Source organism: Nanorana parkeri, unplaced genomic scaffold, assembly GCF_000935625.1.
Source record: "Nanorana parkeri isolate BGI_ZX_2015 unplaced genomic scaffold, ASM93562v1 scaffold295, whole genome shotgun sequence".
Lineage (NCBI taxonomy): Eukaryota > Metazoa > Chordata > Amphibia > Anura > Dicroglossidae > Nanorana > Nanorana parkeri.
Genome location: NW_017306563.1, coordinates 1370794 through 1390554, shown reverse-complemented (window position 1 = coordinate 1390554; position 19761 = coordinate 1370794). Strand labels below are relative to the sequence as shown.

At 43.1% G+C, this 19761-nt stretch overlaps 1 protein-coding gene across 1 annotated transcript in view; it reads left to right on the top strand.

Moving 5' to 3' along the window:
• The window catches only part of CTNNBL1 (catenin beta like 1), a 37955-nt gene extending 22016 nt beyond the window's left edge, over nt 1–15939 (top strand). The window contains exons 7-16 of the mRNA XM_018557670.1: nt 2071–2162; nt 3411–3483; nt 3843–3901; nt 4916–5064; nt 7304–7485; nt 9592–9689; nt 9806–9886; nt 13026–13163; nt 13786–13858; nt 15644–15939. Coding sequence (XP_018413172.1) covers nt 2071–2162; nt 3411–3483; nt 3843–3901; nt 4916–5064; nt 7304–7485; nt 9592–9689; nt 9806–9886; nt 13026–13163; nt 13786–13858; nt 15644–15732 — 1034 coding nt within the window. The 3' untranslated portion in view covers nt 15733–15939. The remainder of the gene's footprint in view (nt 1–2070; nt 2163–3410; nt 3484–3842; nt 3902–4915; nt 5065–7303; nt 7486–9591; nt 9690–9805; nt 9887–13025; nt 13164–13785; nt 13859–15643) is intronic.
• Nucleotides 15940–19761: the final 3822 nt, after the last annotated feature.

Sequence of the window (19761 nt, the reverse complement as noted above, 5' to 3'; positions counted from 1 at the left end):
GGAAGAACTTTTGAGGGACAAAAGAAAAGTAGAAAACACAGACAATGATTTTAATGTACCTTTTTATATTGAAGTATCATACACAGGCACATGAAATTAGAAAGATTATCTCCAGATATAAGGATGTACTGAGGGAGGACCTCATATTAAATTCTAAACTACCTCGAAAGCTGAAGTTTATATGTAGGAAAGTGAAGATCTTGGGGTTAGAAATGGTCCTGACTACCTAAAATACTGGTGGCAAAACTCCATCTCTGGGGAAGAGTGAAGACCTCAAGGAATTTGTAGGATGTGGGACATGCATGGCATGCAAAAATACACAACGAACATACAAAATGAAAAGATTTCTTAGCGTATACAACAAAAGAAGTTCCATAAATTATATGTAGACAGAGCAAAGCAAGAATTAAGAATTACAATTAGAGCATTTCTGCAAAATCTTTCTAGGGTGTGACAAACGTCCCCTATCTAGACACCACAAAAGGACTTGAGAGGAACTAGTTTTTGGGGGGTGGAGATAATAAAACCTGATTGGTGAAAGGGGGGATTGTATTAAGAAGCCCAGGAGTGAATCGAAGTGGATCTATGAAATTACTACGATTGTTCCAGCTGGACTGAATATAGATATAGAATTATTTGCATTTGATTAATGTTGTGATTTTAGTAAAACATTTTAGAACCCTTTTAGAATAATGAACTTTGGTTTTAGCAGTTGATAATTAATTTTATTTTATCATCCATCATCGAGATCTATCAAGTGGGATGAGCACATGAATTCTATATTTCATTGATATATATATATATACACACACACATACATACATGCAGTAAGATTAGTGAGGCAGCAAAAGGTTAAAACAAGTGGGGGGAGTGAGTAAGCTAATATAACCGCTCTGCAATAGTGCAATTGTGTTTCTTTGAGAAAGTTTGGCGTTTACCAATTGAAATTCAGGGGTGCCCGATGCCTGAGACCTGCAATTCCGGGCAGGTGTTTTTTTTTGTTGTTGTTTTTTTTTTTTACATTTAAATGCAGAGCAGGGGGATTTGTTGGTCGTTTTGTGCAAGTGATCTTGAAAACACTTGAAACAGCCTGCTTATCCATTCCCCGATCCTCTGTGTGAGACAGGAGCGCTGTACTCTCTGTATCCTACTCTATTACATAGGGGGCTTGTTAGCTCCTGGCTGATAGGAAATAAAGTTAAGTGAAAACATTTTTTTTTAAGTGGAAAAATTAAAAAAATTAATTAAAAGACCAAAGAAGTGAAAAAATAATTAAATAAAAATGGAAAAAAAGGATAAAGTAAAAAATAATAAAACAATTTAAGTAAAAAATAATCAAATACAATTTTAAACCAGCCCTTCCACCCCTGCCATCTGCATGCAAATAAATGTACATGTAGGGCATTGTGTATGTCTGTGTGTGTGTAAGTCCTCCATTCCACTGTGTGCCATATTGTGGTAGCCGGGCAGCTGCACTCCCTGGCGCGCACAATGTACGTTTAAAGGGTTAGTTCACTTTCACAAGTAATTTTGGGAAAATGAAATTACCCGCTCAAATCTATGAATGAGAAGCACTTCTTAGCACAGTCAAATACAGTTTGGATTAAAATGATTGTTTTTGCATCAAGACAAGTAGATTTTGATGAGGGACTAGTAGATTAGGCCCCCGCTTTAGTCCTTGGACAAATAGTTTATTTTTGTATTTCCACACCCCTGAATATCTATAAGAGCCTTTGGCACAGCACAGAGCTACATCTGCTGACAGCCATGATAAACATGAAATATATCCAGTATTGCATATCTAATTAAAAAGAAATCTCAACAAAATGCTAAAATGAATTTCAGTTTAATTCATGTATTTTGGTATGTAAAGCAGTTCCTGTGTTGGGGGGGATATCCTATATAACGGCATAGAATAGAAATGAAAGTGTAATAGATTCACCAGGCCTTATGGCTCTTTATACGTGCAGCATGCTGGTTGTTTTCCGGTTATATAGGACAATGCAGGACATTGAGAGCAGTATTGATCTGTAGCTGCACGTGTTCAGTGATAACCTTTTCTTCCTTCAGCAATCATTGAGAACATGACTGAATTCCGCCCTGAGATCTGCACAGAGGCAGCACAGCAAGGCCTTCTCCAATGGCTGTTAAAACGCTTAAAGGTGGGTAAATTGATTTCACTTTCCCCACCTTCCTCCTTGACATTTCCAGCACGGTGGCTTTGCCTTTTTAACTTGTGCTTTTTTGTTTTGTTTTTTGTTTTTTTTTAACTACATCAAGCTTATAGGTAACACAGTCCACCTAATAGGGCACTTACGAGGAATATGGGTTTCGCCTCCTTCAGAGTCTTCCTTTTAAAAAAAAAAGAAAATATATATCTATAATGGCCTCCTCTCTAACTACTGACTCTGCCAGTATGATGTAATGTGGCTTACCTTCTACTGTGCTTTTACTGTAGCTGAATGTAGGCACTGTCAGATGTCTGGTCTTGTACACCTTAGAAACACGGAACTCCCTTCTATGATGGTACTTTTGTGAGCCATTATGGGACACCCAATTACTTAAGGCTTTAGAATCTATATTCTCCCTGTTTTTAAGTATTATTCCAATTTAAAGGAAACGTGTATGAGACAAATATGGGGGCTTACATTGCTGACCACCTTCTGGAAATGTTAGGTACCTGGAGCAGCAAGTTAAAGAGATGCTAAATATTAAAAATGAATTAAAAAATATATATATTTATTGGGTGTAAAAAAAATATATATATATATATATATATTTAATTCACATACTTTACAACACACACAGGGACCACAGGGAACAAAGTAGCCCCCCTCCAGAAGGAAGGACAGTATCGGCACCAATTCAGAGATGATTTGAGGATCTGCAGCTGAGTGATACACAAAACAAATTTTTGTTAATATTTGGGGCATAGTTTTAAGATTGCTTCCTGATTAGCTAGGAAGATGGCTTTACTTGTTGCTAGGCAGCCTGGCTTCCTGATTTAATCAGAAAGCCAGGAGGCAAGTCATGATGTGCCATCCGGCTCCCTAATTGGTTAGGAAGCTGGGCTGCCTAACAACAAGTATAGCCGGCTTCCTGATTGAAAAGGAAGCCGGTCCCATGCTCCCTCGGCACTGCCGGTCAGAGAGAGATGTCTGGTATCCGAGGTAAGTATTGGAGCAGGTACAAGTAGTTCTAACAATAAGATGCCTTATTTGAGAGATTGCAGTCGATTGTGCTTCTTACAGAGTGCTGGTTTTGTTATTATGCTTATTATCCCTGCCTCCCAAAATGACAGTTTTCAGCACAGTTTTCCATTTTTGAGACTACCTCCTACTCGCTATACTTCCCATATTGCTCTTAATGTTCCCCACTGCTTAAATGCCCTTATTTTCTGTGCCGCTCAGGCCAAGATGCCATTTGATGCCAACAAACTCTACTGCAGTGAAATCCTGGCTATTCTTCTACAGAACAATGATGGTAAGAGGATTATGATTTCAATGTCATTTTCTGCTTATTTTCTTAGAGTTTAGAATGTTTCCTTTTCTTCAGTTTAATTGCCTCCTCCCATTCAGCTCTCTTCATCCCTGCTTGTGGCATTTTGGTTCTCTCTAATGTCGCCTCTGAATTCAGTAACCAACTGTAATTTTCATCTGTTTTATTGTGTTTGTGATTCTAGTTCTCTATACTTGTGCCTGCTCTTCATTCTCCATTTCACTCCCTTGTCTATCTCCTCCCTGCTCAGCATCGTGTACCGTCTTGCCCCCTGTCAGAGTGTATTGATCCTCTGTGCTGATGGATTTATTCTTCTGTGCTGACATTATCTTCCCCTTTCACAGACACTCGGGAACTCCTGGGGGAGCTGGATGGAATAGACGTGCTGCTTCAGCAGTTATCGGTGAGGGCCTCCCACTTCCAGCCCGTTTACACCTTGGCATCTCTCCCAGCGTATGGTGGTAGACTGCTGCCTCAGCTCGTACAAGAGAATATCAATGCATGCCTGCCCATGTCATTGTCCTTTGCCACCCACTCTGCTTCAATACCAAGGCACTTTTCTGCATAACAATTCTCACCCTGTCCCATCTTCATAGAACTTAATATACTATTTTCTGTCTATGGAAACTTTGTTTTTTTTACTTTACACCCTTACTGTAGATCATCTTATTCTGCTGCAAAACAAAAAAAAGTGTCTGCCAAAGCCGTTCATGGTTCTAAAAAAAAATACAGCTAAACTTTTATCTGCTTGGCTTACATTTTGTGTTTAAAACTGAACTCCAGGCAGATATAAAAGGCACAGATTTATCATTAATACATCATTTTTAATTATTTTAATGCAGACAGTGCAAGTACCTGAAATTAAGCACACATCAGCCTCCTGCAGTCTACTGTACATTCTGTGCAGCAGAGCTATTAGACCGGGAAGCAGCAAGGAGTCTTTAGTTGTGCCGCAATGCAAGAAGCCATTGTAATAGAATGAGAGAGCAGAGAGATGAGCTTATCAGTACTGCTTTACCTTTCACTGTCCAGTCACAGGCTGAGGGACGGACAAGACCTGTTAGTGTTACCTGACTGCAGCAGAGAAAATCAGTTCTCCTGTCCTGCCAGACAGCTCTATTCTGTGTGACCGAGCTGTGTCAATTTCAGGACTGAATAGACCAATGTACAAATCCTTTTGCAGGTAACACAGCTCCCAGATATGTATTTTATATGTATGTTTAGCATGTAGTTCAGCTTTAATCTTCTTTAGCAGCTAATCTACTAATTTCCATATTTCATAGAGTAACAAAATTGCAGAACAGCAAGCATGTAGAAATCAAAGTCAAATGAAAGATTACTTTAAGGCAAACATTGCAATAATATCTGAAAAGATGTGCTGACTGAAGATACGTTATACTTTCCTCTTTGCTTTCAGGTGTTCAAGCGACACGATCCCAGCACAGCAGAGGAGCAGGAGATGATGGAGAATCTGTTTGATGGTCTTTGCTCCTGTCTGATGCTCAGCAGTAACAGGGAGAGATTCCTGAAGGGAGAAGGGCTGCAGCTTATGAATCTAATGCTAAGGTAGATGATATTGTAAAACATAGGAGTATATCTGTTTAGAAAGCAAACCTAGAAGTATTGACCATAGAGGCTTGAAACAATGTGCTTGAGAAGCAATGAGAGCCACGCTTGGCACTTTTTTTCACTGTAAGTGGAAGATTGAATGCCACATTTTACTTGCCCCTAAATTGAGATTAGACATGGGGTGGGAAAAGAGGTCATAGTAAAAAATGCTGAGACTAATGCTGCCTATACATATAACATTAAACATTAAAACTATTCAATATTACAATCACTTGATGGGTAGAGTCCTATCAAAACATAGCCTTAAATGGTGTATTATATCAGTAATCAGTCATTTGGATCAAAGGAACTAAATCAGTTTTTTTTTTTCCAGTGTTATAAGGAGAACTATGGGGTTAAGGCTTTTCCCCATAGTTCTCCTTAGGGTAACGAGAGGACACAAACTAGCATCCTCCCGTCACCCTAGGCTCAGTATACCGCGAGCTGTAGCTCGCGGTATACTGAGACGCCGCAGTATACCGCGAGCTGCTTCTCGCGGTATACTGAGACGCCGCAGCTGAAGTGGATCCCGACAATTGTGCCGGGATCCGCCCAGCTGCGTGACTGACACTGCTTGGCTGTACCCGCCCCCTCCCCCGTCCGTTCCGCCAGTCAGCGCTGGCGGATCGGAGGGGGGAATCCAGCCCCTCCCCTGTCACGGCAAGAGCTGTGACAGGATCGAGAGGTGAGCACTCACCTCATAGTTCTCCTTTTAAACTATTGTTTTTAAGAAAAGAGAGAAGTGACACTAAACTCAGGACTTGCATCTTAAAAATGCATTAAAGTTCCTTAAAAGAGAAATATGGCCCAAGCTTTTTTCCCATAGTTCTCTTTAGGTTCACGGGAGGACTAATGTCCCCATGTGACCAAAACTCAGCATATAGCAGGCTATTGCCTGCTATATGCTGATAGCACAGAGCTGCTGTGCAGCCAGGATGGATCCCGACAATATTGTTGGGATCCACCCTGCTTCCTGATTGACAGCTGGCCCTTCCTCTCTAGAGTCACAGCCAGCTGCGCCCACCCTCTCCCTCCCTCCCCTGTCTGTCCCTCCAGTGAGCACTGGAGGAACAGAGAGGGTTGGGGGGAATCCCTGCAGGGAGCGGTGACTGACAGTCATCGCCCTCAGGCAGATGATTGGGAACTGAGCGATGGGCGGTATTTGATCGCTCAGTACTCTATTTCACTCTGCATATAATTCTCCATAAACTATTTGCAGAAATGTACCTTATTTGTGCATCACTCAACTGTAGATCCTCAAATCAACTCTGAATTGGTGCTGACACTGTCCTTCCTTCTGGAGGGTGGCTACTTTTGTTCCCGATGGTCCCTTTGTGTTTTGTAAAGTACCCACCGCTCCAAGGTCGCTCACAAGTATTCCAGATGAGAATGTGAGGCCATTTGTCTGCAAGTGGAAATTAACCTGGAAATGGATCTTTCAACACGATAATGATCCAAAGCAGACTAGCAAATCCACCAAAGTATGGTTCAAAATCAAGAAATAGGTTATTATATCGCCTTTGTCTGTAAGCACTGTTTGAGTCAAGATATAATGTTGGCCTATTCAGATATGTTGGAAAAGCCAACAATTTCCATGCGGTGTACTTACTTTTTCACATAGCGGTACTCTTCAAAGGGAAGCTTGTCTGTAGGCTACTCAAACCGTAGACAGGCTCTCCATTAAATTAGAGGCCACCACATGCATGCACAGGTATCACTGTGAAGAATTCTGACGTTTTTGAGCAGACACTGTGGGCTACCTGGCAAAGCTGCTCAGTGCAGATTTATAGGTAAATTCTGCAAAAATGCAGCTACAGTGACTCTGTTGCAGACTAAGTTCATTATATTGGGGAAAAAGTCCTGCAAAAGAAAAATGTTCTTACTTCTGTGGCAGGTGCTGAATTGGATCATCGCTTTGCTGAAGAACTACAGGCGAATTCACATGCCTCCATTACCTTGCCACACTATGTGGTACCATCTGTTAACCCCAATGTCACTGCAGGATACAGTAGTGAGGTAGCAGCCGGCAGGAGAGCACAGAAGTGTTTGATATGAAGATTCTCCTAAAAGGCCATGACTCTTCAACAAAGCGATGATCCAAGTCGATGCCTGCTGCAGAGGGAAGTATAAACAGCCTTCTTGCTGAGAGATGCCTAAACCACTAAGGAAATCACATTCTTTTTTGATTCATTTGCAGAGAAAAGAAAATGTCGCGTTGCAGTGCACTCCGCGTGCTGGACCACGCCATGATCGGCCCTGAGGGCAGCGACAACTGTCACAAATTTGTGGACATCTTGGGGCTGCGGACCATCTTCCCACTCTTTATGAAATCCCCTAAAAAGATGAAGAAGACTGGCATCTCCGAAAAGGAACACGAGGGTGAGTGAACAGATATTGGCAGTGTTTACTGTGCAGCAGGAGGCCGCTCTACTTTCTTTTCGATGCTAACAAAAATAATGAACCGGCAAGGCACTCTCCTACACAACCGCCCACCACCCAATTTACTTACTGCACAAAGCCAGATTAGTACAATAAGCCAGGATTCTAGGAAAGTGCCTACTGCTTACTATTCAATGAACAAAATAAATTGGTGAATTGCTAGCCCAATCTAGAAAAAGCTGCAGGAGTGCTTAAAGTTCATTTCCACCTTCGTAAGTGATTAACAGTTATTGTGGTAATGAAGAAGTGCAGTGATGTATACGGGTACACATTTTAATGACTCGCATTGCAGGCTTTCTTCATTTTTTTAATGAAGATTTTATTAGGCCTGAATCCTAGAAAATAACAATTTTCTCCACGGGAAGCTCAGCCTGACACCGGTGTCGGATTGTAAAGCAGACTCCAAACAGCTCTCCCCCTCCCTGTTAGTCATTGTAACACAATCACTAAACACCCGCTCTGCCTTTGCACACAATACACTGTCCAGGGAGGGGGAGGTTGCATTATGAATACTAATGAATTGTGTGTGTGTGTTTTGTGAAGAAAAAAACAGTGTGGCTGGGAGAATCCCCGCTTTAGCATGTATGTGCGAATCCCCCTGCAGGCTGTTGTATTACCTGAACAGTGATTGGCCGCGGTTACTGTTTGAACGAGCATATTCGGAACAGCCCCGAGGGGGGCGCACTCTGCTTGAATGGTGTATGACCAGATTAGGTCTAAAGGGAGCAGCTGGCAGAGTACTATAACTAAATTAAAATGAGACGCACTGTGAAGGTTGACAAAGTCAGTATAAATCCTGAGTTCTTATTTGTCTGTAGTGTAAGTGAAAAACAGAATGGCAAACTATCATAGAAGGACATGCCCTGCACTGAAATGCAGCAAACGGCTTATCATGAATGCCATGCAGAATGTTTATTGTCTTCTGCCAGGAAATCCTAGAGGGCTTTTATAGGCGCTGCTGCCACAGCAGGCTAATCCATCTGATAACCCAGCAGCACCCGCTGCGTGTTGCTTTTAGACAGCAGTCCCAGGTGAAACGGTTAGTCAGTTTGTGATGACAGGAAGCGAGGCCCTCAGTGCACGCGTTCCTCTCCCAGTAGAAGATGCCGCTGTCATTCCGGGCTCTGACCTTTATGGCGAAGCACAGTCACATTGGATCGGCTTCATGAACAACGTTCTTTTTTTTTTTCTTTTATTGTTGGGAGACAGCTCAGAGCCGGACACAATTGAGGATAAACAGCACAGTCTTGGAAACAAAAGTTTGTCTTTAGTAGAAAAATGTCTCGACAGTCAGCTGGATTCAAGGCTTGTTTTACTGGTGGCCTCAGTACCATGTACCAAGCACTCAATTTAAAATAATGTATTAATTTGTTTCAAGTATTTTTATATAGCGCCCTTAATTTATGCAGCTTGTTGCATACAATTCATTCACATCACCACCATGTGACAGCCCTGGGTCAATCGCCAACTATCAGCGCTGCCATGAGATGAAGGCAAGTCCCCATGAACCTTCATATCTGGAAGTACAGGTATTTTCTTTCGTGCTGATGATTAAAAGGAGTCGTGGGCAGGGGCGTCCCGAGGCTGGGTTTCACTTGGCACAGACCCGATGACACCCCGCCGTGACGTTGCCGCGCGTGCGCAATCATCTTATTGACGCCTGCCATCTTGGTGATGGATGCTGGCAGAGAGAGCAGGGGACGTTCACCCGGTGGGATGAGGTATGCAGCTGGGGCCCTCCTCTCTCCTGACACTGTGGGTGTTCTCGTTCCATGACCGAGTGACCGCCTTTTCATAGGGGTGACACCAAAATGACTGTCGGTCATTTTGGTGGAACCTGGGTGCTGACCGCATCTCCCTTGTGACACCACTGGTCGTGGGGGCAAAGGAAAGGTAAGTGTGTGCTGCTGGGGATAGGGGGATTAAAGCAATCCTTGGTCTTGTCCTGCATGGGTAAAGCATGGATTTGTTTTAGGATCCCACTTAATACATTTTAATGGCTTTGGGAATGCACGCCTCTTTGAAACATTTTTTTTTTTTGCACAGAGCATGTCTGTTCCATATTGGCCTCCCTGCTTCGTAATCTGAGAGGACAACAGAGGACACGACTGTTAAACAAATTCACAGAGATTGATTGTGAAAAGGTCAGTGTCTATGTGGCCACCTTGTACCTGTGACCAGTCTCTGGTCTCAGGGTTGATCTCAGACTGTCCCTTGTGTTACCACGGCCTATAGTAACCTGTGTCTCTTCACTCCAAAGGTAGAGCGTCTGATGGAGCTGTATTTCAAGTATCTGGATGCTGTGCGGGTGGCAGACAAGAAAATAGAAGGCGAAAAACACGTTAGTATCTTTGTGCCTCATTTTTTTAAATGACCCTAGGTACTGCAGTTTACCTCTTCATACTCCTTGGTAGGGATATACCAATACTTGTATCCGTATCGATAACGAGTATTTGGCGACTACTCCTATTTTCTCAAGTGGTCCGATGCCTAGCCCAATACCCAAACCGGTATCAGGAAGCCTTTCCTGATTGGTTGGGAAGATGGCCAATGAGGAAGCCAGATGGCGCATCATTACCCGCCCCCCCCTCCCCGGCTTCCTGATTGGTCGAGAAGCTGGCCAATCAGGAAGCCATGTGGCGAGCCATTACCAACCCCCCTGGCTTCCTAATTGGCTGGAAAGCCGGCTCCATGCTAATTGGGAAGCCAGGTGGCGAGTCATTACACTCCGCCTGGTTTTCCGGTATCGGTATTTGGTATCGGTGAGTACCGAAGAAAAAATATCGCTACGCGATACCGAAAAACGATGGTATCATTGCATCCCTACTCCTTGGGGAACAAAACACCAAATTCTCTGCCTGGTAGAGGATTGACATTTAGACTGGCAACTCTTCTGGGCTGTACTCGCCTCATGTAACCATGCTGGCCATTTCTCCCTATGAGGCATTCATAGGGAGAGGAAGACGCTGGAGAATTGTGCTGGGGCAAGTTTTTGCATCAGTTCTTAGTTCTCTCATTTTTTCATCTCTAAGAAGAAACTCGTCATAAGCTCGCCTGATGACACCAGCTTTTATCTTATCCCCCAGAGGAGAGTGTAAAAATTCATTCTTTTAATAAGAGGCATTGGAAGCAGAGAGTTATGTTTAAGTTCAATCATCAAATTATTGATTTATCCGCTGCAGCAGTGCACAGAATAGCAAAACTATATATATATATATCTCTTTTTTTTCGTGCATCAAGCAAAGAAATGCACTTCTTTATGTAGAAAAACAATGTGCATAACGTAAATGCATAAATCGCCACATGTATGGCAGAGGTCCTTTATAAGATCCCATGTTAAAGCGATTCCTACTATTTAAAAAAATTAAGTCCAGCCTGAAAAGACAACCAATAGTATTTACTAGGGATGCACTGATACTAGCAATGGTATTGGTGCCGATACAGAGTATTTGGGGCGAGTACTCTTACTTGAACAAATGCTACCCATGCCTATCTCCTGATACCAGAAATTCCAGTATCAGGAAGCCGGGAGACGAGTCATTACACGCTGCCCGGCTTCCTGATTGGTCATTACCCGCTCCCCAGCTTCCTGATTGGCCGGAAAGCCAGCTCCATGCTTCCTAGTCTCCCTCCCATCTCTCTTCCCCCCACTAATTGATTATGAGAATAGTTGACAACTATTCTCACAATCGATTATCATCGATAAGTTGGTTGCAGGCCTACTCCCATCTGCCAGATGGCGAGAATGGAGCTGGGAATTAAAATGGAAAAAGTTTCCTCTGTGGCCCTTCTATCACCGCTGATGATGTAACACCTGTGCTTGTGCATGGCAGTTAAAATCGTTTCCAGCTCTATTCTCGGCATCTGTCAGATGATAGGACAACAAAGAATTGCTAAGAAAAAGAGAAAATTTTTTGGCAGAAGAGACTTTGCATGTCTCCTCTGCCAAAAAACCTCAACCGCCTTGCAATTATGTATAGTTTAGTTCCGCTTTAAAATAGCAAGAGACACTTTAGGAAACAAGCCTGCGTCATCGAGACATTCTTGGTTTATAACACGAGGAGATGTATCAGCGCTAACTGTAACAATAGAATAGAATATTAGGACAGCGGAAATCAGAATAACACAATTTCTTTAACAAAGTAAAACAATTTGAAAGAAAAGAAGGGGGTGGGGGGGGTGTGTAGTTCTAATTTAGTATATGAATTCCGGGGCAAAATTCTGCTTCTCTGTTTATACTTGTTTGTGTTTTACTGTGTGGCGGGATATAGTATGTGTAGCTGGTTCAGCATGTAGGGTTTATGGAGAACTTTGGAAGAAGCCAGTAGTAGTGGAAAGTGTTTCCCATTTTGCTGGGGAAAGTGTTCCACAGCAATATTGGAATAGTTGAGATGTTTTCAGGTCTCCTTTTGAGTTGGAGTTGTTTTAATACAGCCATGTATAACTAGTAGGGATGCTCCGATACAAGCATCTGTATCGGCGGCGATACCGAGTATTTGCACGAGTACTCGTGCAAATACTCCGATACAAAAAACTAGTACCTGTGCCGCGTCCGCCATCTTCAAGATCCCGAAACCGCCACACACAGGACCTCCATCGCATCTTCAATGAAACAAGATGGCTGCGAACTCCTCCTCCAAGTCCTCAGTCATCTGCTCCATTCTGACCTCTTCTCCCGCTGATTGGCCGATTGGATGATTGACAGGCTTCCTCGCCAGTCAGGAGTGACTGGTGAGGAAGCCGGTCAATCATCCAATCGGCCAATCAGCGGGAGAAGAGGTCAGAATGGAGCAGATGACTAGGCTGTGACACGGAGTGGCTGAAGCAGACGGAGAAGACGACACAGCAGGTTAGTACTGCAGCACCGCATGAGGGCTGGGCACAAAAATGCTGTTTAATTGCATATAATATTTTTTAAAAATACATTAAATAAAGATATAACTGTAGATTTTGCTAACTAAGGCTTGTATCCCCCTAGTGGGGAAAATAGATGAGCACATGTCCAGACTCAGTGTATAGTGTGGCACAGCTATATCCAATTTTGCATACCTGGCTTTATTTAAAAAAAAAAAGTATAATAATATAAAGCCAGTTATACAGAATTGGATATAGCTGTGCCACACTATACACTGAGTCTGGACATGTGCTCATCTATTTTCCCCACTATGGGGATACAAGCCTTAGTTAGCAATGGCATGATAAATATTAATTTCATGTTCATGTTCTTCATAATATTAAGAAACTGACCTAAAATCATGATTTTGTATTGCTTTAGAAAAAATGTGACCTGTCCCCTTAAAAAAAAGTATCCGTAATTGGTATCGGCGAGTACATGAAAAAAAGTATAGGTACTCGGTCTTAAAAAAGTGGTATCGGAGCATCCCTAATAACTAGGATAGACATACACACCTTCTACTTCCTTACCCTCTGTCTTGTAGGACAGAACAAGTAACCCTTGTCTTTTTTTTTTGCTATCCTAGGATATGGTGCGTCGTGGAGAAATTCTAGATGATGATCTGGAGCATGAGTTTTACCTGCGAAGGCTGGATGCCGGTCTGTTTCTGCTTCAGCTGCTATGTTACATTATTGCAGAAAGCTGCAAAAACAGCCTGCCACAGGTAACCACAGCAACAGGAGGAATGCGAGCTTGTGCGTTCCAGAGCACCGGGGACTGGGGAGGGCTTTACAGGCCTTTTAAACAGGAATAGTACTCTCGCACACTCTCTCACACACTCTCTCTCTCGCGCGCGCTCTCTAAAATGTTTTTTAAAGTCCCTTCTATAAATACAAACAAATGGTAACGTTAATGCATGCTTTGAGTGCGGCTACATATAAAAACAGCGATTGTATCACATGTGTCGGGTATCGCCATGCATGCTAGACTGAGAGCAGTAATCCTAAGGCCACTGTTTATGGTTAAAGAGACACAAAACCCTCAGCTTTTTTCCCCTTATACACATCTACATAATTTACATTCATCCAAAGCCACATTTCTTTGTTTTAAAATAAAGTCTTACTATTTTAATCCTCAAAGTCTGCTGTGCTCGCTCCCGTGTCTCTTCTCTCCCCTCACTTTCTGTTCCGTGCACATCTTTCGTTGCCTACAACTCCCATGAGGTAGAGGGGGAATCATCTCTCACTGCATACAACCAGTTGTGTGTCCTCTCTCCCTCCCCATAACACCTTGGCATCTTCTGAGCCATTGTGCACCAGATATTCACATGTTTTATTTTCTTTCAGGTTCGACAGAGGGTGATGCAAATCTTGACCATGAGGGGAAGCTCTATTAAAATAATGCGACACATATTGAAGGGTGAGTACAGCAGGGTTGGGTCTTTCTAGTCTTAGTTTCTCCTCCTTTAGGCCAGGTTCACACTTTTTTTTTTTTTCCGGACCAGATATGGAACACAATGCATTGCGTTTTGCCGCATTTGTACCAAGATTTTGCCGCGTTCCTGGGCTGTTTGTTTGGGGGGTGGGGGAGGTTTAGCTTAGAATGTGCATTCTAGTGCGTTTGTATGCATTTCTGAAGCGTTTCCAAGCATTCCAGACCAAAGAAAATGAGAAAAGTAGTATTTCTTTCAAAGTCATGTGACTGGTTTTTCAATGAGTGTTTTTTGAAACATTACGCAGAATTAAGCTGCCCATACACCTTGCAATCATTGGACGAAACTTTTCATCCGATGATCGAACCGTCGTACGATTTTCGTTTGGCGGCCCCATCCTGCCCCGATTATCGCAAGGTTGGATCAGCGGTAGTTAAAAAAAAAAAAAAAACACCTGGACGAATTGCGGTTATCGACCACACGTGTTTTCGTTCGCGCATGAGCAGTGTTAATCATACGAATTTCGACATACGGAAACGCCACCAACCTTGCGAAAATCGTACGATCGACCGAAGTTTTCTAACCTGCTGGAAAGTCAAAAGTTGTACGATTTGCGGTTGTACACTGCGAAACACTCGGGAGATAATCGTAAGGACCAAGTAATCATCGTTGATACTCTGATTAAAGTACTCGCTGGTTCACAGACCTGAAATCAGTATGCAGCCAGTCAGAAACAATTAGCATATTTTAGGTCAGAAAATATTGAAGCCATTGGATCAGCATGACAATGCGTTATTTCTCTCCAATCATTTGAGTTCCATTTTGAGGCTGGCAAACACAGCTCTGTCTGTGTAGCGTGGCGAAAATTTCCCTTCATGTCCTAGAGATGCAACCGAAAGTTAGTGGAATTCTTCCAGTATGGGGAACTCCCCTCCTAGACACTTGTTGGTGCGCGCAATTTTAAAGCTTGACATGTTTAGTGTCTATTTACCCGGCATGACCCAATCTTTTATATTTTACCAAAAAATTGGGTACTAAAAATGTTTTATAACATAACGTGGGGAAAACAGGCTTTCGTTATATAGTAAAAGATAAAACCCCCAGTGGTGATTAAATACCACCAGAAGAAAGCTCTATTGGTCCGAAAAAATGGTATAAAGTTCATTTCAGTACATTGTTGCATGACGGAATAAATGTCAGTCAAAGTACCGCAGCGCTGAATACTGAAAAATGGCCTGGCCAGGAAGGGGTGTAACACCGCGGTCAGCAAGTGGTTACGCCTGTGTGTCCAAGTCCTGACGCTCTCATCAATGGAACCAAGGAGAACATCCATATTCTTTACCCTCCTCCTATATACAGTGATATGTTTGCTAGAATACAAGTGTAAAGGTGAACCCGTCTCCTTAATTCTCACAAACAATCCAAAGTAAAATCCGGTTCCGCAGTGCTGATCGTTGGCCAAAGCAGAGTCTACTCCCTCCGTGATTTGGAGCTCTGTCATTGCCAAGGCATTAAGCTGGATACACACGGGCAATGGGCTGGCATTTGTATCCAGCTTGTATATGCAGATCAATCAAGCAAATTGAGGCAACCTAGCATGCCATCCTTTTGATCATTTCTACAATCAAAGGTTGGCATGTGTTAGAAAAACTGCCCCGTGTAGTGCCAGCAGTCCAATTTACCAAGAGAGAGAGAGGTAGTCTGAGTGAAAGTATGGTATGTAAGTGGATTAACAAATGTTATTCATCGGAATCCTCCCCGATCTCTTGCAGAATATTCCGAGAACATAGGGGACGGGAAGAGTGCCGAGTTCCGGGAGAGCGAACAAAAGAGAATTCTGGATCTGCTGGAGACCTTGTGATGATAATCCTCCCGTGCCGTCCCAGAAATGTGCATATTCTGCAGAACGTTGCACACTTTCAGTGATCTGCCTGTAAATAGGATTTCGACACCCGACGTATCACTCATCACCTCTCCCACCTACTCATCGACTAGCGGGGACCCTTCATGAATTTTCTCCCTCCAGAATTTCATGTGCGTTCTTTTTATATAAAGCGATCTAATTAAAGTCTGATGCCTCTGATGTTTGTTCCTAATCATGTGCGCTAAAAAAAAAGGACATCTGCACAGATTCTTTAAATTATTGCTTGATGATAGTCAAGAGTGCTAAATTAGTGTCACCTCTTCTCCAGATAATTTGTTTTCATTTTACACATTTTAATTTGAAAAAGCGCACGTGTTTGTTGTTAAGTGCTAGCTATCCATGCGTGAGCCAATTCTCCAAATGATTTGCCTGAATATAAATCCCCCCTCCCGCCCTCCCCTGTTCTGCTACTCTACAGGGCTGACGGCAGTTCCCTTCTTCAGATATTGCAGCCTGTGCAGTTTTTTAAAAGCACAAAAAAACGCAGTTTTCTTACTTCCCCTCTTACCTGCTTAGGTACCGCAGGAGAATGACACATGAACAGCAGCCAAATGACCTATCCAGAGCAATTCGTCAGACTCCCATCTTGCACTATTGAGTGTTCAGTAGGGTCCTAGATATAGTTTTGTACAGGCAGTCCCTGGGTTACATACAAGATAGGGACTGTAGGTTTGTACTTAAGTTGAATTTGTATGTAAGTCAGGGACTGCCTGTAATTAACTTCTGTATAGTTTCATGCACAAATTCCGGGATTTAGAAGTGTCTCCTTTTTTAGCCTTCTCGCCTCCATATTTGCCACATTTAGGTGATAGTGATGTTATGGTTCTCCCCGTCAACCATGGGAGGTTGACATTTGATATAACTTGCTCTTGGGTGACTGTCTGCTTTATTATGATTGTCATCTCAGGGTAGTACCTAGGTCAGGGGTAGGCATTGCAGGGCTTTGAAAGACATGACTCCCAGAGGCAGATGCATGGTGGGATTTGTAGAGTAACCACAGCTGGCTTACCGAGCTTGCCTACCCCTGACCTACATGTTCTGTGGTTTATAAAAAGTCTTTAAACCATGATCCCAGAAGCAATGGCGTTTAAAGGGATATCATTCTCCTAACTACATTTTTTTTTTAGGTCTTTCAGAGTTTGAATTGACGTTTTATACTTTTTTTAATATGTGTACTGTCTTTGTTTTATAATTAAATAATACAAATAAAGGACTCGCAGGGCACCGTGGGTTGTCTGAAGAGACCAGCATAGCAGGAGCTGTCTATATCAGACAGGCTCAAGAATACGGAGTTAGTCACTGCTCTGACCTATGGAAGAACAGGGGTACCTAATAACTAAATACACCAACCCCACCCTCCCCCCTCCAAAAAGACAATTTTAGCATCCAAGCATGTGAGCAGAAAAGCAAGCAGTGGCTCTTGAACAAGTATGGAGCTAGGAGGGTTTGTGCAGTAAAATTTGGGAGGTGGCGGGATAACAAAACTTTAATTCTGTGCCCTTTGACACCTGCAACTGCTTCCATGCAGTAAAGCTTCCTGACATCACTACAGCCCTTTCTCTCCTCCGCTGCAGTGATGGTATGACTCTCCGGCCTTACGTCCTATACACAGTGTATAGAACGTGATGACTTGGGGATCTTGGACCGCTGCAGCGCAGGGAGAGAGAGAGGCTCCAGGGTCCTGTGTAAGACCAACCCGGCTCGGAGGATCAGGTGAGTATAACTATTTTCCTCCCTAGACCAAAACAAGCAAGTGGTAGCCCCACTGCAAGGGTTAATTAAAAAAAAGGTTCTTTAAAGTATCTATAAATCCATTCATACATTTTTCTTTTTCTAGGCTTTACGCCTGTGTATTGGAGTTTTCACATTTTCCTGTACTAGATTAACTCTTTACTATACCTAAGAACCTTTTGGGCCGTTACATTTTTTGCATGTGAGCAGCCTGTATCTTAATGGTTTCTGGTGTGCTCCTGGATTCTTATCTTTTCCCTGTCGGCTATAAAACCTCAGAGGTTGGGCCCACTTCTGCTAAAAAAAAAAATTAAAAGCTTTGATCTAGATTACACTGGCATGAGAAAGAGAAATTGATCTGCTGCAGGTTTCCTAAATGAGAAATGTATTGCTTCTTTGAGTATAAGAGTTCTCAAGGTCATTGATGATAGTCCGGCTTTTTGATCACGGAATCCTATTAAATGTGGACAGAAATGTGTCTAGTCTTTCATCGGTGGCACAGCACCCCTAACAAAAACAGGGGGTCCTGCAGGTATTATGTTACATTATTACATAAACTATATTGCCAACAGTATTGGGATGCCTACCTTTACACGCACATGAACTTTAATGGCATCACAGTCTTAGTCCATAGGGTTTAATATTGAGTTGGCCCGCCCTTTGCAGCTATAACAGCTTCAACTCTTCTGGGAAGGCGTCCACAAGGTTTAGGAGTGTGTCTATGGGAATGTTTGACCATTCTTCCAGAAGCACATTTGTGAGGTCAGGTACATTGTTGGACAAGAAGGCCGGGCTCGCAGTCTCCGCTATAATTCATCCCAAAGGTGTTCTATCGGGTTGAGGTCAGGACTCTGTGCAGGCCAGTCATGTTCCTCCACCCCAAGCTCGCTCCTCCGTGTCTTTATGGACCTTGCTTTGTGCACTGGTGCGCAGTCATGTTGGAACAGGAAGGGGCCATCCCCAAACTGTTCCCACAAAGTTGGGAGCATGAAATTGTTCAAAATGTCTTGGTATGCTGATGCCTTAAGAGTTCCCTTCACTGGAACTAAGGGGCCAAGCCCAACCCCTGAAAAACAACCCCACACCATAATCCCCCCTCCACCAAACTTTACACTTGGCACAATGCAGTCAGGCAAGTATCGTTCTCCTGGCAACCGACAAACCCAGACACGTCCATTGGATTTCCAGACAGAGAAGCGTGATTCGTCACTCCAGAGAACACGTCTCCACCTCTCTAGAGTCCAGTGGTGGCGTGCTTTACACCACTGCATCCGATGCTTTGCATTGCACTTGGTGATGTAAGGCTTGGATGCAGCTGCTCAGCCATGGAAACCCATTCAATGAAGTTGTCTACGCACTGTTGTGCCAATCTGAAGGCCACATGAAGTTTGAAGTCTGTAGCTATTGACTCTGCAGACAGTTGGCAACTTCTAGACACGGTGCTCTTCAGCATGCGCTGACCCCGCTCTGTCATTTTACATGGCCTACCACTTCATGGCAGAGTTGCTGTTGTTCCCAGTTGCTTCCACTTTGTTATAATACCACTAACAGTTGACCGCGGAATATTTAGTAGCAAGGAAATGTCACGGATGGACTTATTGCACAGGTGGCAGCCTATCGCGGTACCACGCTTGAATTCACTGAGCTCCTGAGAGCGACCCATTCTTTCACAAATGTTTGTCTGCCGAGGTGATTGATTTTATACACCTGCGGCCATGAAGGTGATTGGAACACCTGAATACAATGATTTGGAGGGGTGTCCCAATACTTTTGGCAATCTAGTGTATGTATGTCTAGGGTACAGATGATAATAATCACTGTGTTTACTGATGGAATACAGGATCGATTCCTCAGTATCAGTGCTCCTTTGTCAAAGCTGCCGGCTCCCATTTATGTCATAACATGGCCCTGGAAGGGTCTCGTCGCACAGTTTGTGCTAATGGAAAGCACTCTAAGCCTTTCCCGTATTCATGAGTTAAGACATATTCATTATCTCCCAAGTCAAGTACAGCATAGCACGCTTATTGTCTATGCGCATTAATCCTGATTTGATATTTCAAGTGAAAGGAGAAGAAAATCAATTTCCATGTATCCTTTCTTGTCTGCTGCCCTTGCTTCCCCACCTTCACGGCATAGTGGATGGAGCAGATTGTCTGTGATGCCAGCACGGCTATAACTGATAACCATGCAGCAGCCACGAGACAGTTTTGGTCGTAAAAAAAAAAAATCTTATTA